The 22,918-nt window shown below is 58.5% G+C and overlaps 3 protein-coding genes across 4 annotated transcripts in view; 2 read left to right on the top strand and 1 right to left on the bottom strand.

Moving 5' to 3' along the window:
- The window catches only part of LOC136570048 (synaptophysin-like), a 17,536-nt gene extending 13,306 nt beyond the window's left edge, over nt 1-4,230 (top strand). For both annotated transcript variants that reach the window (XM_066570482.1, XM_066570483.1), the window contains exons 6-7: nt 2,671-2,969; nt 3,987-4,230. In XM_066570482.1, the coding sequence (XP_066426579.1) occupies nt 2,671-2,969; nt 3,987-4,110 (423 nt within the window). In that variant the 3' untranslated portion in view covers nt 4,111-4,230. The remainder of the gene's footprint in view (nt 1-2,670; nt 2,970-3,986) is intronic.
- Nucleotides 4,231-9,047: 4,817 nt separating this feature from the next.
- On the top strand, nt 9,048-14,924 carry BCAP31 (B cell receptor associated protein 31). Its single transcript, XM_066570527.1, has 8 exons — nt 9,048-9,094; nt 9,212-9,309; nt 9,912-10,012; nt 10,593-10,737; nt 11,359-11,494; nt 12,494-12,599; nt 13,052-13,152; nt 14,535-14,924. Exons 2-8 carry the CDS (start codon nt 9,218-9,220, stop codon nt 14,571-14,573), a joined length of 720 nt encoding a protein of 239 aa, XP_066426624.1. The 5' UTR covers nt 9,048-9,094; nt 9,212-9,217; the 3' UTR covers nt 14,574-14,924.
- A 137-nt stretch (nt 14,925-15,061) lies between these two features.
- Nucleotides 15,062-22,661, bottom strand: TAFAZZIN (tafazzin, phospholipid-lysophospholipid transacylase). Its single transcript, XM_066570524.1, has 10 exons — nt 22,497-22,661; nt 21,539-21,667; nt 20,642-20,687; nt 20,473-20,558; nt 19,339-19,419; nt 18,792-18,833; nt 17,994-18,056; nt 17,120-17,172; nt 16,365-16,442; nt 15,062-15,436 (listed from the first exon to the last, which is right to left on the bottom strand). The coding sequence occupies exons 1-10, from the start codon at nt 22,603-22,605 to the stop codon at nt 15,347-15,349; spliced, it is 777 nt and encodes a 258-aa protein (XP_066426621.1). The 5' UTR covers nt 22,606-22,661; the 3' UTR covers nt 15,062-15,346.
- Nucleotides 22,662-22,918: the final 257 nt, after the last annotated feature.

Raw genomic sequence — 22,918 nt, 5'->3', positions numbered from 1 at the left:
CCCCCCTCAGGCTGCACCAGGTGTGTGGGAGGGTCTGAAAATCGCAAAAAGCCCCCAAAAAATCACAAAAAATCCCCAAAAATTCCGCAAAAAATCCCAAAAAATCAGGACGGGACCCCCCCAGGCTGCACCAGTTGGTGGGGGCATCCCAAAATCCCCAAAAATTAAAAGAAAAATCTCAAAATTCCAAAAAACCCAAAATCCCCAAAAATTCCCAAAAATTCTCAAAAATCCCCAAAAAATCCCCCAAAAAATCCCCAAAAATCAGGACGGGACCCCCCCCCCCCAAATAACGGGGACCCCCTTAAGCTGCACCAGGTGTGTGGGAGGGTCCGAAAATCCGCAAAAAATCACAAAAAATCCTAAAAAATCCGCAAAAATCAGGACGGGACCCCCCAAACTTTACCCTGGACCCCGCCAGGCTGCTCCAGGTGTGTGGGAGGGTCCCAAACTCCGCAAAAAATCGCAAAAATCCCCAAAAATTCCGCAAAAAATTTCCTAAAAAATCCGCAAAAAATCCCCAAAAAATCCGCAAAAAATCCGCAAAAAATCCCAAAAAATCTCAAAAAATCCCCAAAAAAATCCCCAAAAAATCCCCAAAAATCAGGACGGGACCCCCCCCCAAATAACGGGGACCCCCCCAGGCTGCACCAGGTGTACTTCGAGGCCCCCTCGTGCGGGGCGGGCCCCCCCGAGCGGGTGTTCCTGGTCGGTGACCACTCCTCGGCCGCTCAGTTCTTCGTCACCGTCGGGGTCGGCTCCTTCCTCTACGCCCCCGCCGCCCTCGGGGGGTACCTGTTCGCCCCCCAGGCCTACCGGGCGGGGGGCGCGGGCCCCGCATCGTGAGTGGGGGGTTTGGGGGGCGTGGGGCGAAATTTGGGGGGGTTCGAGTGGTTATTGGGGGGTTTGGGGGGTGTTGAAAGGGGGTTTTGGGGGGTCTTGTGGGGGGTTGGGGGTGGGCGGGATGGGGTTTGGGGGTCTCTTGAAGGGGTTTGGGGGGAGCTGGGGTGAAATTTGGGGGGTTTGGGGCAGTTTTGGGGGAGTTTGTGGTGGTTATGGGGGGGGTTCGGGGCCGTTTTGGGCAAGTTTGGAGCTGTTATTGAAGGATTTGGGGGTGTTTAAAGGGGGTCTTGGGGGAGAGGTTGGGGGTCTCCTGGAGAGGTTTGGGGGAGCTGGGCTGAAATTTGGGGGGCTTTGGGGCAGTTTTGGGGGGGCTTTTGGGGAGTTTGGGGTGGGTGGGATGGGGTTTGGGGGTCTCTTGGAGGGGTTGGGGGGAGCTGGGGTGAAATTTGAGGGGGTTTGGGGGGTGTTGGGGCACTTTTTGGGGGAGTTTGTGGTGGTTATGGGGGGGTTTAAGGGGGTTTAATTGGGATTTTTGGGTTTTTCATCGGGATTTTTGGGTTTTAACTGGGATTTTTTTTAATTTTATTTTTAATTTATTTTTCATGGTGATTCTGTGTCCCCAGGACCTGGGGGTGACGGCAGCGCTGGCGTTCCTGTGGCTGGTCAGCTCCTGCGCCTGGGCGGCCGCGCTGGCCGAGGTCAAGGCGGCCACGTCGCCCTCGGGGGTGCTGGCCCAGGTCGGGGGGTGCCAACGCCCGGGGGCGCGGTGCCAGGCGCTGGGGGCACCCCGGACCTCGGGGCTCAACACCTCCGTGGTGAGTCTGGGGCTGCAGGGACCCCAAAAACACCAAAAATCCCCCCCAAAAAACCCCCAAATCCACACGAAACTTGGGGCTCAACACCTCCGTGGTGAGTCTGGGGTGCAGAGACCCCAAAAACCCCAAAAATCCCCCCAAAAAACCTCCCCCAAAACCCCAAATTCCTCAACACCTCCATGGTGAGTCTGGGGGTGCAGAGACCCCAAAAACACCAAAAATCCCCCCCCAAAAACCCCAAAAATCCCCCCTAAAAACCTCCAAAAAACCCCGAATGCCCACGAACCTCAGGGTTCAACACCTCCGTGGTGAGTCTGGGGGTGCAGAGACCCCAAAAACACCAAAAATCCCCCCCAAAAAACCCCCAAATCCACACGAAACTTGGGGCTCAACACCTCCGTGGTGAGTCTGGGGATGCAGACCTCAAAAACCCCAAAAATCCCCCCCAAAAAACCTCCCCAAAAACCCCAAATTCCTCAACACCTCCGTGGTGAGTCGGGGGCTGCAGACACCCAAAAATCCCCCCCAAAAAACCCCAAAAATCCCCCCAGAAAACCTCCAAAAAAACCCCGAATGCCCACGAACCTCAGGGCTCAACACCTCCGTGGTGAGTCTGGGGGTGCAGAGACCCCAAAAAATCCCAAAACCCCCATAAAACCCCAAAAATCCCCATAAATAACCCCAAATTCCCCTCAGGTGTTCGGCTTCCTGAACCTGGTGCTGTGGACGGGGAAGCCCAAATGCCCCCCAAACCCCTCCCCAAAATCACCCCAAAATCCCCAAAATTCCCCTATAACCTCCCCCCAAAAAACCCAAAAAAACCCCAAAAAATCCCCCAAAATCCCCTCAGGTGTTCGGCTTCCTGAACCTGGTGCTGTGGACGGGGAACCCCAAATTCCCTCTAAACCTCCATATCCCCCCCCTAAAAAAACCCCGAAAAACCCCAAAAATCCTCCAAAACCCCCCCAAAAAATCCCAAAAAACCCCAAAAAATCCCCCAAATTCCCCTCAGGTGTTCGGCTTCCTGAACCTGGTGCTGTGGACGGGCAACCTTTGGTTCGTCTTCAAGGAGACCGGCTGGGGGGGCCTGGGGGCCCCGCGCTCCGCCCCCGGGGGGGGTCCCCCGAAAAGGCCCCGGCCCGGAGGGGGGGTACGGCCCCCCCGAGGGGGGGTACGGCCAACCCGGGGGGGGCTACGGCCAACCTGGGGGGGGCTACCAGCCCGACTACGGCCAGGGCGGGTACGGGGGGCCCCCCTCGGAAGGGGGGTACGGCCAGGGAGCCCCCACCTCCTTCGCCAACCAGATGTAGGGTGAGCGTGGGGGTTGGGGGGGCGGGGGGGGGGGGATTTTGGGGGGTTTGGGGGTGGTTTGGGGGGCTGGAGGGGATTTCGGGGGGTTTGAGGGGTATTTTGGGGGGGTTTGAGGGGGTTTAGGGGGGCATTTGGGGGTGGTTTGGGGGGATTTGGGGGGTTTGAGGGGGGGATTTCGGGGGGTTTGAGGGGGTATTTGGGGGGGTTTTGAGGGGGTTTAGGGGGGCATTTGGGGGGTTTGAGGGGGGATTTCGGGGGGTTTAGTGGGTTTTGTGGGGGTTTAGGGGGATTTGGGGGTGGTTTGAGGGGGATTTGGGGAGTTTGAGGGGGATTTGGGGGGTTTAGGGGGTTTTGAGGGGGTTTAGGGGGGTTTGAGGGGGTTTAGGGGGATTTGGGGGTGGTTTGAGGGGTAAATGGGTGGTTTGAGGGGGGGATTTCGGGGGATTTAAGGGGGTTTACGGGGGGATTTGGGGGGTTTGAGGGGGGATTTCGGGGAGTTTAGTGGGTTTTGAGGGGGTTTAGGGGGATTTGGGGTGGTTTGAGGGGGATTTGGGGGGTTTGAGGGGGTATTTGGGGGGGGGTTGAGGGGGTTTAGAGGGATTTGGGAGTGGTTTGAGGGGGATTTGGGGAGTTTGAGCGGGATTTGGGGGGTTTAGGGGGTTTTGAGGGGGTTTAGGGGGATTTGGGGGGGATTTAGGGGACCTTAGGAGTGTTTGGGGGTTTTGAGGAGAGGTTTGGGAGTGTTTGAGGGGTTTTGGGGGGGCGGGTTGAGGGAATTTGAGGGGAGGGTGGTGGGGGTGTATTTGGGGGCTTTGGGGGTGTTTTGGGGGGAGGTTTGGTGGGTTTAGGTGGTCTGGCTGTGATTTGGGGTATTCTGGGGAGGGTTTGGGGAGTTTTGGGATCTCCACGGGGAGGTTTTGGGGGTAATTTTGGGGGCAGGGTGGATAAAATTTGGATCCAAGTCCTCCAAGCCGCCAGGGGGCGCCCTGACCCTCGCCCTTTCTGGCCTCTCCCCAGGTCCTCCCCTCCAGCAGGGGGCGCTGTGCCGAAGAGCCGCCCCAAGCGGCGGCGATCGGGGGCGGGGCCTGGGGCTGAGCCACGCCCCCAAGGGGGAGGGGACCGTGGAGTGGGAGGGGCTTGACCCCCCCCCCAATAGAACCCCCCCCGCCCCAATGAAACCCCTAAAACTCCCCCAAAACCACCCAAATCCCCCCAAAATCCCCTTCACTGCCCTTCCCCCACCCCACGGCCGTGCCAAAGCCCCCCCCCCCCGGCCGTGCCCCTCCCCCACCTCACGCCCCCTCCCCCCCGTGTCTTTGTGCCGTGATTGTGACGTTTTGGGGGCTCCCCCCCGGCTGCCCCCCCTCAATCCCCACCCCCCCAAAAAAACAAATGTGGGGCAGGGCCGGGGGTGGGGGCGGGGGCTGAGCCCCCCCTGGGACCCCCCCGGAGGGAATAAAAGATAACGGTGACACCGCCAGGGGGGGTTCCCAAATATTTTTGGGGGGGGGTTGTGCTCTAAATTTGGGGGGGTCTTGAAATTGGGGTGTTTGGTTGGGGAACCCCCAAATCTTGGGAAGGGAGGGGTCTGGACCCTAATTTTGTTGGGGTGGGGGTCTTGGGGTTCAGATCTCCTTTTGCGGGGGTGGGTCTGAGGGTGGTGACCCCACATTTGGGGGGTCTCGAGGATGGAGAGCCCACATTTGGGGGGGGTCTGGGGGTTCGGAGCTCATGGGAGGGGTTGGGGGGGGTCGTGGGGTGCTGGGACCCACCAAAACCCCCCTGGGACCGAACCCTTAATAAGGAGTGGGCGTGGTTTGGTGTTGACCACGCCTATATATTCAAATAAGGACATGGGTGGAGTCTCGATGTAACCACGCCCATATATGGACACACCCACACGTTTGGGCGGGAATTCAATCCAAATAAGGCAGTGGGCGGGGTCTGTGGTAGCCACGCCCCCTGCCCTGAGTCATTCCCGGCGCGGCCCCGGCGGAGAAGGTACCGGGACCCCCCAAAAACCCCCAAAAAACCCCAAAAAAGCCCCAAAAACCCAGAACTCAGGGGGAGACCTCCTGGAGTCCACTCCAAGGCTGTGAGGGGACCTCGGGACCGCCAGAAATCCCAAAAAAATCCCAAAACTCGGGAGACGCCCCCTCAGACCCTTCCCCCAGAGCCGTGAGGGGACCTCGAGATCCCCCGGGAACCCCCAAAAACTCAGGGTTAGATCCCCTAAAATCCCTTCTACAGCCTCGACGGGAGCTCGGGAACCCCCAAAACCCTCAAAACTCAGGGGGAGACCCCCTGGAACTTCCCTCAGAGCCGTGAGGGGACCTCGGGACTCCCCCAGGATCTCCCAAACCAACCCGGGACGCCCCAAAACCCCCCAAAGATCCCCCAAAAACCCCAAATTTCATAGAGAGACCCCCAGAATCGCCTCCAGAGCTGTGACAGGACCTCGGGACCACCCAACAACCCCAAAAGCCCCGAAAAAAAACTCCGAAACTCAGGGGGAGACCCCCTGGAACCTCACTCAAGAGCCGTGAGGGGAACTCGGGACCCCCCCCCGAAAAATCCCCTAAAAATCCCCCCCAAAAACATCCAAAAAACCCCAAAATTCATGGAGGGATCCCTCCCGAATCGCCCTCAGAGCCCTGAGGGGACCTCGGGACCCCCCGAAAAATCCCCTAAAAATCCCCAAACCCCCAAAATTCATGGAGGGATCCCTCCCGAATCGCCCTCAGAGCCGTGAGGGGATCTCGGGACCACCCAAAAACCCCAAAACCCCCGGGGAGACCCCCGGAACTTCCCCCCCCCCCCCCGCCCGAGCTGTGAGGGGACATCGGGACCCCCAAAATCGAGGGGGGACCCCCCTGGGACACCCCTAAAAACACAGGGGACCCCCCCCCCCAGTGACCCCCGGACCCCCCCTCAGCCATGGAGAGTTTTCGGGGCCTTTCGGACGAGGAGCTGCTGGAGAAGCTCCAGAGCCGGCGCGGGCCCCTGGGTGGGCACTGGGATGGACTGGGAGGGACTGGGGGGAACTGGGAGGGACTGGGTGGGGATTGGGAGGGGATTTGGGGACATTGGGAGAGACTGGGAGGGCTGGGGGGAACTGGGAGGGGATTGGGAGGGCACTGGGAGGGGATTTGGGGACATTGGGAGGGACTGGGGGGAACTGGGAGGGACTGGGTGGGGATTGGGAGGGGATTTGGGGACATTGGGAGGGACTGGGAGGAAAGGGGTGGGTGGGGGGTAACTGGGAACACTGGTTTGCACTGGGAGGGGTAACTGGGAACACTGGTTTGGACTGGGAGCACTGGGAGGGGTAACTGGGAACACTGGTTTGGACTGGGAGCACTGGGAGGGGTAACTGGGAACACTGGTTTGGACTAGGAGGGAATGGGAAGGGTAACTGGGAACACTGGTTTGCACTGGGAGGGGTAACTGGGAACACTGGTTTGGACTGGGAGGGGTAACTGGGAACAGTGGTTTGGACTGGGAGCACTGGGAGGGGTAACTGGGAACACTGGTTTGCACTGGGAGGGGTAACTGGGAACACTGGTTTGGACTGGGAGCACTGGGAGGGGTAACTGGGAACACTGGTTTGGACTGGGAGGGGTAACTGGGAACACTGGTTTGGACTGGGAGCACTGGGAGGGGTAACTGGGAACACTGGTTTGGACTGGGAGCACTGGGAGGGGTAACTGGGAACACTGGTTTGGACTGGGAGCACTGGGAGGGGTAACTGGGAACACTGGTTTGCACTGGGAGCACTGGGCTGACCCCGTGCCTCCCACCTCAGGGCCCCCCCGCAAACTCTACGAGAAGAAATTCTACGAGTTCGAGACCCGGCGCTGGAGGAGGGGGGGGGCGGGTCCGTGGGGAGGGGTTTTGGGGGGTCCTGGGAGGATTTGGGGGGTCCTGTGAAGATTTGAGGGGGTCCTGAGGGGGATTTGGGGGTCCCTGGGGGAAGTTTTGGAGTCCCTGGGAGGATTTGGGGTGGGGTCAGGTCGGGAGGGGGGGTCCCTGGGGGGGGTTTGGAGGGGTCCCTGAGGGATTTGGGGGTCCCTGGGAGGCTTTGGGGGGTCCTGGGGGGGTCTTGGAAGGGTTTAGGGGTCCCTGGCAGGATTTGGGGGGGTTTGGGGAGGGGGAGAGTCCATGGGGAGGGGGGTCTGGGGAGATTTGGGGGGCCCTGGGGAGTCCCAGAGGAATTTGGGGAGGGGTTTGGGGGGTCCTGGGGGGGTTTGGGGGGGTCCAGGTTTTTTTTGGGGGGGTCTCTGCGCCCCCCTCACTCCCCCTGTGTCCCCCCCAGATGATCCCGACAGCGACAGAGCCCCCCCAGAATTTGGGGGGGGGGCGCGAGCGCGGCAACCTGTGAGAAGGAGGAGGGGAGTGGGAGGAAATTTGGGGGGATTTGAGGGAAAATGGAGGGAATTTCGGGGGGATTTTGTGGGAATTTTGAGAGGATTTTAGGAGAAATTTAAGAGAATTTTTGGGGGGAATTTGTGTGGATTTGGGGAGAAATTTTGAGGGAGTTTTAGGGGAAATTTGTGGGAATTTTGGGAAGTTTTTGAGGAGATTTTCGGGGGATTTTGAGGAAATTTTGGGAGAATTTGGGAGAAATTTTGGGGGGGACTTTGAGGGAATTTTAAAGAAATTTTGGGGAAGTTTTGAGGGAACTTTGAACCCATTTTGGGGGAATTTTGTGGGAATTTTGGGTGTGTTTGGGGGAAATTTTGAAGGGAATTTTAGAAGAAATTTAAGGGAATTTTTGGGAGGATTTTGAGGGAATTTGTGGTGGGATTTTAGGGGAAATGTAAGGGAATTTGTGGGGAATTTGTGCGGATTTGGGGGAAAATTTTGAGGGAATTTTAGGAGAAATTTGCGGGAATTTTTTTGGGGGTATTTTGAGGGAATTTGGGGGGGGTTCCTCTCCCCCTGACCCCTCCCTCCCCTCGCCCCCCCCAGATTGTGGAGCGCTCCCCCAGCCCCTCCCCCACCCTGATGGATCACGTGGACAGGTGAGGTGGGGGGAGGGGTCTGGGGGGGCGGGGATTTTGGGGACCCCCCCCAGCCCCCCCTAATTTATTCCCCCCCCCCCATCAGCCCCCTGCGTTTGGAGCCCCGGCAGCCGCTCCGAGCCCCCCCGGGACCCCCCAAAATCTTCGCGGGACCCCCCGAGCCCCCCCCGGGACCTGGGCGCCTCCTCCCCCTCCGAGCCCAACTGGTGGCACTGGGGGTGATCGGGGGGGTCCTGCTGGGGCTGCTGCTGCTGGGGGGGGGCCCTGGCTGAGACCCCCAAAATCCTGCCGGGACCCACCCCCCAAAAAAAAACCCACTCCGAATCTTTGGGGACCCCACCAAAATCCACCCCGAAAACCCTCAGGATGCTCAAATTCTCCCCAAAATCCACCAGTGGCCCTCCCAAGACCCCCAAAATCCCTTTGGAGCCTCCCCGGGATCCCCAAAATTCCCTTTGGGAACCCCCGGGACCTCCAAAATCCCTTTGGGACCCCCCAAAAACCCCAAACCACCCCCTGGAGACCCCCCAAAACTCCCTTGGAACACCCGCAGGACCCCAAAAGCCCCTCGGGACCCACCAAAACCCCCTTGGGACCCCCCAGGACCCCTCACGACGCCCCCCCACATTCGGGGGGTTCCGGCCGCCCCCCAATAAATGCATTAAACGAGTCCAGAGCTATCAATCAATCAATGCTGTGGGCGGGGCAAACGGTGAGGGCGGGACAATGATTGGCTGTGGTATAAGGTGGGGGCGTGGCTACGGGTGGGGGATGAACCATTAGCGTTAAGGGGTGGGCAGGTGTGGGCGGTGCCACTCCGAAAGGCGTGGCCTCGTTTTCAATCCCATTAACTTCACTAATGATTCAATTAATTACAATTAATTTTACCCGCTTCAACGATCTCATTCTAGTTGGTTAAATTTATTATTACATTTATTTTTAAATTTCTTATTAAATTTTCCCGGGTGAGGCGGGGAAAATGGCGGGCAAACGTGACGTCACATCCTATTTTCCCGCCTCTCTCTCTGATTGGTCGCTCCCTGAGCGAGTGGGCGTGGCTTCCCCTGTTTCTTCCGGTTTGGGCGGGGGCGACAGCTGAGGGTGAGGGCCGTGGGGGAGGGGCGGCTCCGGGGCGGTTTTTTGGGGGGGGTCCTGAGGGGATTTTGGGGGTCCCGGTGCCCCAAACCGGGTCCCCATCGCTGCCCGTGCCCCCCTCAGGCCGCCATGAGCCTGCAGTGGACGGCGGTGGCCACGTTCCTGTACGCGGAGGTGTTTTTGGTGCTGCTGCTCTGCGTCCCCTTCGTGTCCCCGGCCAGGTGAGGGGAGCGGGGGGCGGCTAAAAGTGGGGAGGGGTCCCTAAAAGTGAGGGGGGGGGTCCCTAAAAGGAGGGAGTCCCTAAACGTGGGGAAGGGTCCCTAAAGGTGAGGAAGGGTCTCTAAATGTGGAGAGGGGGTCGCTATAAAGAGCGGGGTCCCCAAGTGTGGGGAGGGGTCCCTGAGGGTCGAATTTGGGGGGGTCTCTGAGGGATAAAATGGGGTGGGGGCCCTTTGGGGGGGGGGGGGTCCTGTGGGATTGGAGATTTCTTGAGGGAATTTTGGAGTGTCCTGGGGAGGTTCCCTAAAATTTGGGGGGTCCTGGGGGGGTTCCCTAAAATTTGGGGGGGTCCTGGCGGGGGGAATACCCTGAAATTTGGGGGGTCCTGGGGAGTTTTTGGGAGTCCTGGGGGGGGGTCGCAGTTTGTGCCCTCCCCCCTACATAAAAGCAAAAAAATTCATTAAAAAAAGAAAATTTTCTTTCCTTTTTCACGACCCTGGAACTGAAAATTTTGTTTTAAAAAATTGGGGAGTCCTGGCGGGGGATTCCCTGAAATTTGGGGGATTTTGGGGGGGTCCCCAATTTGTGCTCCCCCCCCCCTCAGATGGCAGAAAATTTTCCGCTCCCGCCTGGTGGGGCTGGTGGTGTCCTATGGGAACTCCTTCTTCATCGTACTCATCGTCATCCTCGTGCTGCTGCTGCTCGGTGGGCACGGGGCATTTTTAGGGAAAATTTGGGGGGGATTTGGGGAAAATTTGGGTGAATTTTGGGGGCAATTTGGGTGGATTTTTTGGAGGGGTTTTAGGTGGGTTTTGGGGTGGATTCGGGGGAAATTTGAGTGGGTTTTAGGGAACTTTGGGTGAATTTTTTGGGGGAATTTTGGGTGGATTTGGAGAGAATTTTGGGGGAAGCTTGGGGAGATTTTTGGGATTTGGGGGGATTTTTGAGGGAAATTTGGGTGAATTTGGGGGAACGTTGGGTGATTTTTTGGGGAATTTTGGATGGATTTTGAGGGGATTTGAGGGAATTTTGAGAGAGAATTTAGGTGGATTTGGGGGGACTACAGGTGAATTTTTTGGGGGGCAATTTTGGGTAGATCTGGAGAGAATTTTGGGGTAATTTGGGGAGGTTTTTTGGGGAATTTTGGGTGGATTTTGAGGAGATTTTGATGCCTCTGTGCGAGGGCTGCCCCAGCGTATCCAGGCAGATTTGGGGTGCCTCCGGGTGGATTTTGGGGGGTGTCTCTGGGGGTTTCCCCCCCTGCTGACCCCCCCTGTCCCCCCAGATGCCCTGAGGGAGACCCGTAGGTACAACGTGGGGGACAAGGAGGCTCTGGGCACCAGCCCGGCCGCGCTGGAGCACTTCCACATGAAACTGTTCCGTGCCCAGAGGAACCTGTACCTGGCTGGCTTTGCCCTGCTGCTCTCCTTGTGAGCCTGGGGGGGATTTGGGGGGCCCTGGATACAATTTGGGGGGTCCCAGACACAATCTGGGGGGTTTGGGGGTGACCTCCTAACCCTGATCTTGGCCTAGGCTGCACTCGAAGCCTCCAGACAGGCCTCACACAGGCCCAAAGAGCTCGGGGGGGGGATTCAGGGGGGTTTGTGAGGTCTCTGACCCAAATTTGGGGGTCCCTCACCTCAATTTGAGGCTCTCTCACCCCAGTTTTGGGTTCCTGACCCCCATTTGTGCCCCCCAACTCCTGAGGTGCCTCCGGGCCCTGATCTCGGCCTAGGCCGCACTCGAGGCCTCCAGCCAGGCCTCAGCCCAGCAGGTCCAGGGAGCTCAGGGGGGGCTCTGGGTGATCCAGGGGAGTCTCTAACCCCAATTTGGGGGTCCTTGACCCCAATTTGGGGGGTCCTTCATCCCAAATTTGTCCCTTCAACTCCTGAGGCGCCTCTGGGCCCTGATCTCGGCCTAGGCCGCACTCGAGGCCTCCAGCCAGGCCTCAGCCTAACAGGCCCCAGGAGCTCAGGGGGGGCGCTGGGTGACCCCAGGGGGATCCCTAAGCCAAATTTGGGGTCCCTCACCCCCATTTTTGTCCCACTCAGCCTCCTGAGGCGCCTGGTGACGCTGATCTCGGCCCAGGCTGCCCTGGGTGCCTCCAGCCAAGCGTTCCGCAAGCAGGCCGAGGGCGCCAGCCAGGCCGCACGGCAGTACCTGGAGGACAACGACGCCCTCAGGAAGGTACAGGCTGCCCTAAAACACCTGGAAACAACCCCAAAAAACACCTGGAAACAACCCCAAAACCACCTGGAAACAACCCCAAAAAACACCCCAAAAACCACCTGAAAACAACCCCAAAAACCACCTGGAAACAATCCCAAAAAACACCTGAAAACAACCCCAAAAAACACCTGAAAACAACCCCAAAAAACATCTGGAAACAACCCCAAAAAACACCTGAAAACAACCCCAAAAACCACCTGGAAACAACCCCCAAACCACCTGAAAACAACCCCAAAAACCACCTGGAAACAACCCCAAAACCACCTGGAAACAACCCCCAAACCACCTGAAAACAAGCCCAAAAACACCTGGAAACAACCCCAAAAAACACCTGGAAACAACCCCAAAAAAACACCTGGAAACAACCCCAAAAAACTCCTGAAAACAACCCCAAAGAACACCTGAAAATAACCCCAAAACCACCTGGAAACAACGCCAAAAACCACCTGAAAACAACCCCAAAACCACCTGAAAACAACCCCAAAAAACACCCCAAAAAACACCTGAAAACAACCCCAAAAACCACCTGGAAACAACCCCAAAAAACACCTGAAAACAACCCCAGAAACCACCTGGAAACAACCCCAAAACCACCTGAAAACAACCCCAAAAAACACCTGGAAACAACCCCAAAAACCACCCCAAAAACCACCTGGAAACAACCCCAAAAACCACCTGGAAACAACCCCAAAAACACCTGGGATACCTAAAAACACCTGGGATCCCCTAAAACCAAAAAAATCAGAATAAACTGCCCCCAAAAAATCAGAATAAACTGCCCCCAAAAAATAGGATAAGTCGCTCAAAAAAATCAGGATAAACTCCCAAAAAAACCTAAAAAAATTGGAATAAACCCCCAAAAACCCCTAAAAAATCAGGATAAAACCCCAACCCCCTGATTTAACCCCTCAGATCCCCCCAAAACCCTGAATCCCCCCCCTTTTTTGTGCCCCTCAGCAACTGAAGGAGTCTGGGGGGGCCCCGTCCCCCACCCGGGACGAGAACGAGACCCTCAAGGCCAAGGTGGAGTCACTGAAGGAGGAGCTGGAGCTCAGCAAAAAGGGTAAGGGGGGAAATTTGGGGATTTTTGGGGGGTTAAAGTGGAATTTTGGGGATTTTTGAGGAGTTTAAAGGGGAATTTTAGGGGGATCTGAAGGGCTTAAAGGGGAATTTTGAGGGGGTTAAAGGAGAATTTTGGGAGGTCTGAGAAAGTTAAAGAGGGATTTTGGGGGGAAAATTTGTGAATTTAGGGTGGTTTGGGATGGTTGATGAGGAATTTTTGGGATTTAAAGGGGATTTGGGGGGTCTGAGAAAGTTAAAGAGGGATTTTGGGGGAATTTTGGGGGAGTCTGGGAGGGGTTAAGGAAGAATTTGGGGGCATTTGAGGTGACCTTGAGCTCCCCAAAAATGGGGGGGTCTGGAGGATTTGGGGGTGTCAGAAGGGGTTTGGAGGGGGTCAGAAAAAATTCCAAAAATTCCCCAAAATCCCCAAAATTTCCCCCAAAATCCCCCCAGCTCTGGAGAAGGCCGAGAGCGAGGTGCAGGCCATGAGGCGCCAGGCCCAGGGCCTGACCCGCGAGTACGATCGGCTGCTGGAGGAGCACGCCAGGCTGCAGGTACCCCAAAACACCCCCAAACCACCCCAAAAAATACCTCAGACCCCACCCCAAAATACCCCAAAAAAACACCCCAAACCCCCTCCCAAAATGCCCCAAAAAACACCCCCAAAATACCCCAAAAAATACCTCAGACCCCACCCCAAAACACCCCCAAACCACCCCAAAAAATACCTCAGACCCCACCCTAAAATACCCACAAACCACCCCAAAAAATACCTCAAACCCCACCCCAAAATACCCCCAAACCACCCCAAAAAATACCTCAGACCCCACCCCAAAATACCCCAAAAAAACACCCCAAACCCCCTCCCAAAATGCCCCAAAAAACACCTCCAAAATACCCCAAAAAATACCTCAAACCCCACCCCAAAATACCCCCAAACCACCGCAAAAAATACCTCAGACCCCACCCCAAAACACCCCCAAACCACCCCAAAAAATACCTCAGACCCCACCCCAAAACACCCCCAAACCACCCCAAAAAATACCTCAGACCCCACCCCAAAATACCCCAAAAAACACCCCAAAAAAACACCCCAAACCCCCTCCCAAAATGCCCCAAAAACCATCCCCAAAATACCCCAAAGCACCCAAAAAATACCCCCAAAATACCTCAAAACATGCCAAAATACCCCAGAAACCCCCAAAATAAATACCCCCAAAAATACCATGACACACACCAAAAATACTCCCGAAAAAATACCCCCAAAATACCCCAAAAAACCCCAAAACCCCCAAAATGAATACTCCCAAAAATACCATAAAACACCCCAAAAATACTCCCAAAACAACCCAAAAATACCACAAAATGCACCCCAAAATACCACAACCCACCCCCAAAAATAGCCTCCAAAATGCCACAAAAATATCCCTCAAAAGATCCCAAAATACACCCCAAAAATACCTCACAATAACCCAAAATACCTCAAAAAATATATCCCAAAAATACCCTCCAAAAAACCCCAAAACCCCCCAAAAATACCATAAAAATACTGCCCAAAACACCCCAAGATACCCCTCAAAATACCATAAAACACCCCCAAAAATACCACAAAATTCACCCCAAAATACCCCTGCGGACCCCAGTAATACCCCCAAAAAAATATCCTGAGGGGACCCCCAAAATCCCCCCCCAAGAATTCCCCAAATCCCTTTGGGGACCCCCCAAAATCTCCTCCAGGACCCCCCAGACCCCCTCTGTGGGTCCCCCTAAATTCCCTGATCCCCCCCAGTGCACCCCAAAACCCCCTCGGGACCCCCAATATCCTCTCCAGGAGCCCCCCAAACCCTTCCCAACCCCCAAATCCCCCCCAGTGCACCCTAAAACCCCCTCGGGACCCCCAAAACCTCCCCTCAATTCCCCCCTTTGCCCCCCCCAGGCCGCCCACGACGGACCCCGGGACAAGAAGGAGGAGTGAGGGGCGGGGCCACGCCGAGACACGCCCACAAACAGCTTCAGACCACGCCCACAACGGTTGTAAACCCCGCCCCTGGGACCAGGCCACGCCTCCAAAAGCATCTTCCGGACCAAGCCCCGCCCTCATGACAAGGCCACGCCCTCAACACCATATTTGGGGGGGTCCTGGTGTCATTTTTGGGACCTTTCACCCTTTTTTTGGGGTCCAAATCTCATTTTTCGGGGGGTCCAAGCCTCGTTTTGGGGAGGCTGAACCCCCCTTTTGTCCCTCCCTCTTCCCAGGGGGTTTTTTGGGGGGCAATGGGGACCCCTCTCCTTTTTTCTGCTTCAATAAAATCACCTCGGGTTGGGACTAGGTTGGTTTTGGGGCCCAAAATTCCCCACCCTGGGACCCCCAAATTTCCCCCCTAAGACCCCAAATTCCATCTTGGGACCTCCCAAATCCTCCCTGGGACCCCAAAATCCCCTGTGGGACCCCAAGAGACCCCCGAGGTTCCACCTTCTTTTATTGGCACCGTGCACAGTTGGGGGGGCTCAGTGGGGGCAGGACCCCTCTCTATGGGGCAGGACCCCTCTCTATGGGGCAGGGGCTCCACCAGGGATCCCCAATTTTGGGGCAAGACCCCCAATTTTTGGGGTAAAATCCCCCTTTATGGGGCAGGAGAGCCTTGCTATGGGGCACAACCCCGAGTTGTGGGGAAGAACCCCAAGTTACGGGGTAGGACCCCCCAGTTATGGGGTAGAACCCCCCAGTTATGGGGTAGAACCCCCCAGTTATGGGGCGGGGTGCAGGGTCCGGGCGTGGCCCCGCAGAGCCTCGAATTCCCGCTGGACAAAATCGGTCAGAGCCTTACGGAGCTCAACCTGTGGGGCAGAGACACCGAGCTGTGGGGCTGGGATCCAGGGATTTATGGGATCTATGGGGCACAGACACCGAGCTGTGGGGCTGGGATCCAGGGATTTATGGGGTCTATGGGGCAGAGACACCGAGCTGTGGGGCTGGGAAAGGGATTTATGGGATCTATGGGGCAGAGACACCGAGCTGTGGGGCTGGGAAAGGGATTTATGGGATCTATGGGGCACAGACACCGAGCTGTGGGGCTGGGATCCAGGGATTTATGGGATCTATGGGGCACAGACACCGAGCTGTGGGGCCGGGATCCAGGGATTTATGGGATCTATGGGGCACAGACACCGAGCTGTGGGGCTGGGATCCAGGGATTTATGGGATTGGGAAAGGGACCCCATGGACCTGTGGGGCTGGGATCCAGGGATCTATGGGGCTGAGAAAAGGAAGCCATGGATCTGTGGGGCTGGGATCCAGGGGTTTATGGGGCAGGGATCCCCAGATTTATAGAGCTGGGATCCAGGGATTTATGGGGCTCGGATCCATGGATTTATGGGGCTGGGACCCACAGATCTCTGGGGCAGAACCCCCAAATCCCGAGGTAAGAACTCCCCAAATCTCAGGATCCAAACCCCCCCAAACCTCTGGGTCAGAACCCCCAAAATCTCTGGGTCAAACCCCAAATCTCGAGGTCAAAATCCCCAAATCCCGGGGTCAGAACTCCCTAAATCTATGGGTCAGACCCCAAATTTCTGGGGCAAACCCCAATTCTATGGGGTAAACCGTAAATCTTGGGGTCAGACCCCCCCAAATCCCAGAGTCAAACCCCCAAATTTCGGGTCAGAACCCCCAAATCTCAGGGTCAAAATCCCCAAATCTTGGGGTCAAATCCCAAATCTTGGGGTCAGACCCCCCCCAAATGTGGGGGTCCCACCCCACACCCACCGTGGGGGTCCCCTCGCTGCGCAGCCGCTCCAGGAGGGGTCGGGCGCTGAACGGGCGCCCCACGACCACCGTGATGTGCTGGGGGGGAAATGGGGTCAGTGGGAGCAGGGACCCCAAAACCCACCCTGAGACCCCCAAAATCCACCCTGAGACCCCCAAAACCCACCCTGAGACCCCCAAAATGCACCCTGAAACCACCAGAATCCACCCTGAGACCCCCAAATCCACCCTGAGACCCCCAAATCCACCCTGAAACCCCCAAAACCCACCCTGAGACCCCCAAAATGCACCCTGAGACCCCCAAAATGCACCCTGAAACCCTCAAAATCCACCCTGAAACCCCCAAATCCACCCTGAGACCCCCAGAATCCCACAGAGATCCCAAAAATCCCCATAGAGATCCCAAAATCTCCTCATAGACCCCCAAAAAACCCCCCCCAAATGTCACTCAGAGACCCCAAAATCCCCTCAGAAATCCTAAATCCCCCACAGACCCCAAAACCCCCCTGAGGCCCCCCCAAAACCCCTCCCAGAGACCCCAAAACCCCTCCCAGAGACCCCAAAACATCCCACAGAGCCCCCCCAAAAAATACCCAGAGATGGCAAAAACATCCTAAAAAATCCCCCAGAGATCCCAAAAAAAAAACCCCAGAGACCCCAAAATCCCCTCAGAGACCCCCCCAAATGAACCCCAGAGACCCCAAAACTCCCCCAGAGACCCCAAAAGTGCCCCCAGCCCCCCCATTTCCCCTCACCTGCCCCACCCGGGGCACGTAGGGCCGATGGTTGGGGAGGACATCGCTCATCCCTGGGGGGGTGGGAACACAAAATGAGGGGGGGGCACAACCGTGGGACCCCTCCCCAAAATCAGAACCAAACCCACCAACATCCCTGACCCCCCCATGGTCACAAAATCTCCCCTGGTGACCCCAAAATCTTCGAGGTCACAGCCCAAAATCATCTGGGACAGAATAAAAACCCCTCGGGACCCCCCCAAAAACCCCTCGGGACCCCCCAAAACATCCCCAAAAACCCCTCGGGACCCCCCAAACCACCCTAAAACCTCCCCAAACCCTCCTGGGACCCCCCAAAATCTTCCTCTGTGCCCCACCCCAGTCACCCCAAGACCCCAAAATTCCCCCAGACCCCTCCCCAAAACCCCCCTGGTGTTCCCCCAAAACCCCAAGACCCCCAAGCCCCCCTAAACCCCTCAGTGCCCCCACAAGCCCCCCTGGGACCCCCCAAAATCTTCCCCTGTGCCCCTTTCAGGATTCCCCAGACCCCTCCTGTGCCCCCCAAACCCCCCCAGGACCCCTCAGACCCCTCCCCAAAAGCTCCCTCAGTGCCCCCCCCAAACCCCCAAGACCCCCAGGGCCCCCCAAAACCCCTCAGTGCCCCCTCAGATCCCCCAAACTCCCTTGGGACCCCCCAAAATCTTCTCCTGTATCCCCCCAGGACCCCCCAGACCCCTCCCCAAAGGCTCTCTCAGTGTCCCCCAGCCCCTCAAGCCCCCCCCAGCCCCTCAAGCCCCCCCCCAATCCCTCCAAGACCCCCCTAAAGGCCCCCAGGACCCCCTAAAGGCCCCCAGGACCCCCCAAATCCCCCCAGGACCCCCCAAATCCCCCTCACCCCCGTGCCACAGCGGGAGGATCACGGGGTCCCGGCGACACTCGGCCAGGAGCCGCCCGATGCCTGGGGGGGGGAATTTGGGGGCATTTTTGGGGGGCTTTGGAACCCCCAGAGGGGATTTGGGGGGGCTCTGGATCCCTAGGGGGAATTTGGAGGATTTGGGGAGGGGGTTTGAGGGGAGCCAGGGGGGTTTTGGGGTGATTGGAGGGGTCTGGGGGGGGGCCTTCAGAGCCCTAAATGGGAATTTGAGGGAGGTTTTTGGGGTCTCAAAGGGGTCTGGGAGGGATTTAGGGGATTTTGGGGGGGCTTTGGAACCCCAGGAAGGATTTGGGGAGGGGCCCAGGGAGGTTTTGGGGTGATTGGAGGGGTCTGGGGGGGGGATCTTAAAACCCTGAGGGGGAAATTGGGAGGAATTTGGGGGAAGTTTTGGGGGTCTCAAAGGGCTCTGGGAGGGATTTAGGGGGGGCTTTGGAACCCCCAGAGGGGATTTGGGGGGGCTCTGGATCCCTAGGGGGAATTTGGGGGATTTGGGGAGGGGGTTTGAGGGGAGCCAGGGGGGTTTTGGGGTGATTGGAGGGGTCTGGGGAGGTCTGGAGGGGTCTTCAGAACCCCACTGAGGGAATTTGGGGCAAGTTTGGGATTTTTGGGGCATTTTTTGGGGGGATTTTTGGGGTCCCAGGGTGTTTGTGGTGGGGTCTAGAGGGATTTTGAGGGTTTTAGGGGGGATTTTTGGGGTCCCAGAGGATTTGGGGGGGATCCAAGGGGGGGTTTTTGGGGTTTTTTTTTGGGGGGTCTCACCCCACTTGAAGCGAGCGACCTCCTGGCCCAGGTTCACTTTACCTGAGGGGGGAAAAATGGGGCTGGGGGGGGTCAGGACCCCCAAAATCTCCCCAGGGGACCCCAAAATCCCCTCAAGAAACCCAAAAATCCCCCAAGGACGCCCAAAATTCCACCCAGGGACCCTAAAATCCCCTCAAGAAACCCCAAAATCCCCCAAGGACGCCCAAAATTCCACCCAGGGACCCCCAAAATTCCACCCAGGGACTCCCAAAATCCCCCCAAGAAACCCAAAAATCCCCCCTGAGACCCCCAAAATTCCACTATGAGACCCCCAAAATCCCCCCAGGGACCCCTCCCAGTTCCTCCCAGTTCCTCCCAGTCCCTCCCAGTCCCATCCCAGTCCCTCCCAGTGCTCCCAGTCCCCTCCCAGTCTATCCCAGTTCCTCTCAATCCCGTCCCAGTTCCCTCCCAGTGCTCCCATTTTCCTCCCAGTCTATCCCAGTCCTTCCCAGTTCCTCTCAATCCTTTCCCAGTCCCTCCCAGTCCCTCCCAGTGCTCCCAGTACCCTCGGGGAACACGTGCACCCAGTCTCCCTGGTTGAGCTTTTCCAGTATAAAATCCATGCCCCGCTGGTAGACGCCATCCCCTGCGGGACCAGTTCAAACTGGGACCCTCCCAGTACGGACTGGGAACGGCCTCAGAGCAACCACAGCCATCCCAGTATGGACTGGGACCCTCCCAGTCCATACTGGGAACGACCCAGTGCCTCCCAGTACAAATTAGAAGCCTCCCAGTCCCTCCCAGTGCTCCCAGTTTCCCCAGTTACTGTGGCACACTGGGACCCAGTGCCCCCAGTCGCCCTCAGTCCATTCCCAGTCCCTTTCCCAGTCCCTCCCAGTCTGTCCCAGTTCCCCCAGTTACCACGGCACACCAGCACGCAGCGCCCCCAGTCCCTCCCAGTCCATTCCCACTTTGTCCCAGTCCCTCCCACTCCCTCCCAATCCCATCCCAGTCCCTCCCAGTTTGTCCCAGTGCTCCCAGTTACTGCAGCACACGGGCACGCAGTACCCTCAGTCCCCTCCCAGTCCATTCCCAGTTTGTCCCAATTCCATCCCAGTCCCTCCCCCAGTCTGTCCCAGTCTGTCCCAGTTTGCCCCAGTACCGCGGCACACGGGCACGCAGTGCTCCCAGTTTGTCCCAGTCCCTCCCAGTCCCCACTACTGCAGCACACAGGCATGCAGTGCTCCCAGTCCCTCCCAGTCTGTCCCAGTTTGTCCCAGTGCTCCCAGTTACTGCAGCACACGGGCACGCAGTACCCTCAGTCCCCTCCCAGTCCCTCCCAGTTTGTCCCAGTTTGTCCCAGTACCGCAGCACACAGGCACTCAGTGCTCCCAGTCCCTCCCAGTCCCCCCCAGTCCATTCCCAGTCTCTCCCAGTCCCTCCCAGTGTGTCCCAGTCCCCCCCACTCCCTCCCAGTCTCTCCCAGTCCCCCCCAGTCCCTCCCAGTCCCCCCCAGTCCATCCCAGTCTCTCCCAGTCCCTCCCAGTCCGTCCCAGTTCCCCCAGTACCGCGGCACACGGGCACTCAGTGCTCCCAGTCCCTCCCAGTCTGTCCCAGTCCCCCCCAGTCCCTCCCAGTCCCCCCCAGTCCATCCCAGTCTCTCCCAGTCCCTCCCAGTCCGTCCCAGTTCCCCCAGTACCGCGGCACACGGGCACGCAGCGGCCCAGGCTGAAGAAGAGCGAGTGCAGCTCCCGGGTGAAGCAAATGTCAGCGGCCGTGGGGGTCCTGGGGGAGGGCAAATGTGGGGAGGGGGCGCCGGGACCCCCAAACCGCCCTGGGACCCCCCCAAACCCCCCCCCAGCCCCTACCAGCGCATCCTGGGCAGGTTCCAGACGTGGCGCAGCTTCAGGGACCCTGGGGGGGTCACGGGGGTCACGGGGACCCCCAAAAAACCCCTGAGACCCCCCCAGACCCCCCAAAAAACCCCTGAGACCCCCCCAGACCCCCCCAAAAAACCCCCTGAAACCCCCCCCCCAGACCCCCCAAAAACCCCCTGAGACCCCCCCCAGACCCCTCAAATCCCCCCTCAACCCCTTTAGGACCCCCCCAGATCCCTCAGGACCCCTCAGGGACCCTCCACACCCCCCCAGGCCCCTAGAGGACCCCCAAAGACCACCCAGGACCCCCCAAATCTCTTCAGAACCCCCCCCTCCCCAAATTGTTCAAACCTCCTCAAGACCCCCCCAGATTTCTCCTCCAGACCCCCCAGGACCCCCCCAAACCCCTTCAGGACCCCACAAATTCCTTCTCCAACCCCTTTAGGACCTCCTGGGACCCCCCAAACACCCCCAGGACCCCCCCAAACCCTTCAGACCCACCCAAGACCCCCCCACATTCCTCCTCCAACCCCTTTAGGACCCCCCAGGACCCCCCCCAGCCCCTCAAGGACCCATCAAGGACCCCCCCAAAACCCTTCAAAACCCCCAAAATCCTTCAGATCTCCCCCTCCAAATTCCTTCTCCAACCCCTTTAGGACCTCCTGGGACCCCCCAAACACCCCCCAGCCTCTCAAGGACCCCCAGGACCCCCCCCAAAACCCTTCAGATCCCCCCTCCAATGCCCCCCCAGCCTCTTTAGGGCCCTCGCAGTCCCTCTAGGACACCCCCAAACCCCCCTCAGATCCCCCAAGACCCTTCAAAACCCCCCAAATTCCCCCCCCAGACCTCTCTAGGACCCCCTTTTGGACCCCCCCCCCCCCCAAATACCCCAGAGGTGGGGGTCGTCCATGCAGGAGGCGTGGTTGGACAGGGTCAGCAGGGGGGTCCCGGGCCCCCTCCTCTCCACCAGCTCGTGCAGAACCTCAGCGTTGTGAACCCGCAGCCGGTTCAGGTACCCTGGGAGGGGAGGGGTCCCGGGGGGGCTTTGGGGGGGTCCTCAAGGAGGTTTAAGGGGGTTTGGGGGGTCCTTGGGGGTCCTAGAGAGGCTGTGGGGGGGGGTCTGAGGGAGTTTTAAGGGGGTTGGGAGGGATTAGGAGGGTCCTTAAGGGGTCCTATATGGGTTGAAGGGGGGACTTGAAGAGTTTTGGGGGGTCCCCAAGGGGTTCTAAAGTGGTTGGAGGAGGATTTTGGGGGGTTTTGGGTGGGTCTGAAGGATTTTGGGGGGTCCTCAAGGAGTTTTAAGGGAGTTGGGAGGGTCCTCAAGGGGGTCCCTAAGGGGCTGGGGGGGTCTCCAAGGGGTTCTGAAGGGGTTGGAGAGGGAATCTGAGGCGTCTTGGAGGGGTCTGGAGGGTTTTAGGGGGTCTCAAAGGAGCTGGGGGTCCCCAGGGGTGCTTGGGAACAGGTCCCAAATACATTTGAGGAGGGGTCCCGAGGATCTGAAAAGATTTGGGGGGGTCCCAAACCTACTGGAGGTGGTCCTGAAAATATAAAGGGATGGGAACCCCCCCCAAATGGGTTCGGGGTGGCCTGGGGGTGACGTCCAGGAGGGATTTTGGGGGGGTCTCCCCTCAGAACCGGGATTTTGGGGCGGTCTCTCCCTTTAGAACCGGGATTTGTGGAGGGGGGGGGTTTCCCCTCAGAACGGGGATTTGAGGAGGGGTCTCCCCTCAGAACTGGGATTTTTGGGGGGTTTCCCCTCAGAACGGGGATCTGGGGGGGGTTCTCTCCCTCTGAACCGGGATTTGAGGAGGGGTCTCCCCAGATTTAGGGGGGGGGGGTCACTCACGGGTCCACACGCAGCTGTAGGTGCCCACCAGGCCCGTGACCACGCGGCTCGCCAGGGCCCAGCGCCGCGACGGCTCCGTGGGGAACGGCCACTGCACGGCCAGCGGCATCCTCGGGGGGGGCACCGGCCCCCGGCCCCCCCCGGGACCCTCCGGGACCCCCCAAAGCCCCCCCGGGACCCCCCAAAATCCCCCCGGCCCCGCTGCCCCCGCCGCGCTGCCGTAAAGCGCGCCGCACGCCCCTGAGGCTGTCGTACGAGCCGCCGTCAAGCGAGGCGCGCTCCGAGCAGCGCCGTGGCGCGGCACAAAGGAGGGCGCGGGGGGGGAATTCGGTGCTCACGGAGCCGCCTCGGAGGCACCGGGATTCCCTCGGGGTCCCCCTAAAACTCCCTCGGGATCCTCCCGGTACCCCCGACCCGCTGCC

The sequence above is a fragment of the Molothrus aeneus genome, unplaced genomic scaffold (assembly GCF_037042795.1).
Source record: "Molothrus aeneus isolate 106 unplaced genomic scaffold, BPBGC_Maene_1.0 scaffold_30, whole genome shotgun sequence".
In the NCBI taxonomy this organism is placed as follows: domain Eukaryota; kingdom Metazoa; phylum Chordata; class Aves; order Passeriformes; family Icteridae; genus Molothrus; species Molothrus aeneus.
This window is presented reverse-complemented; position numbering and strand designations above follow the sequence as displayed.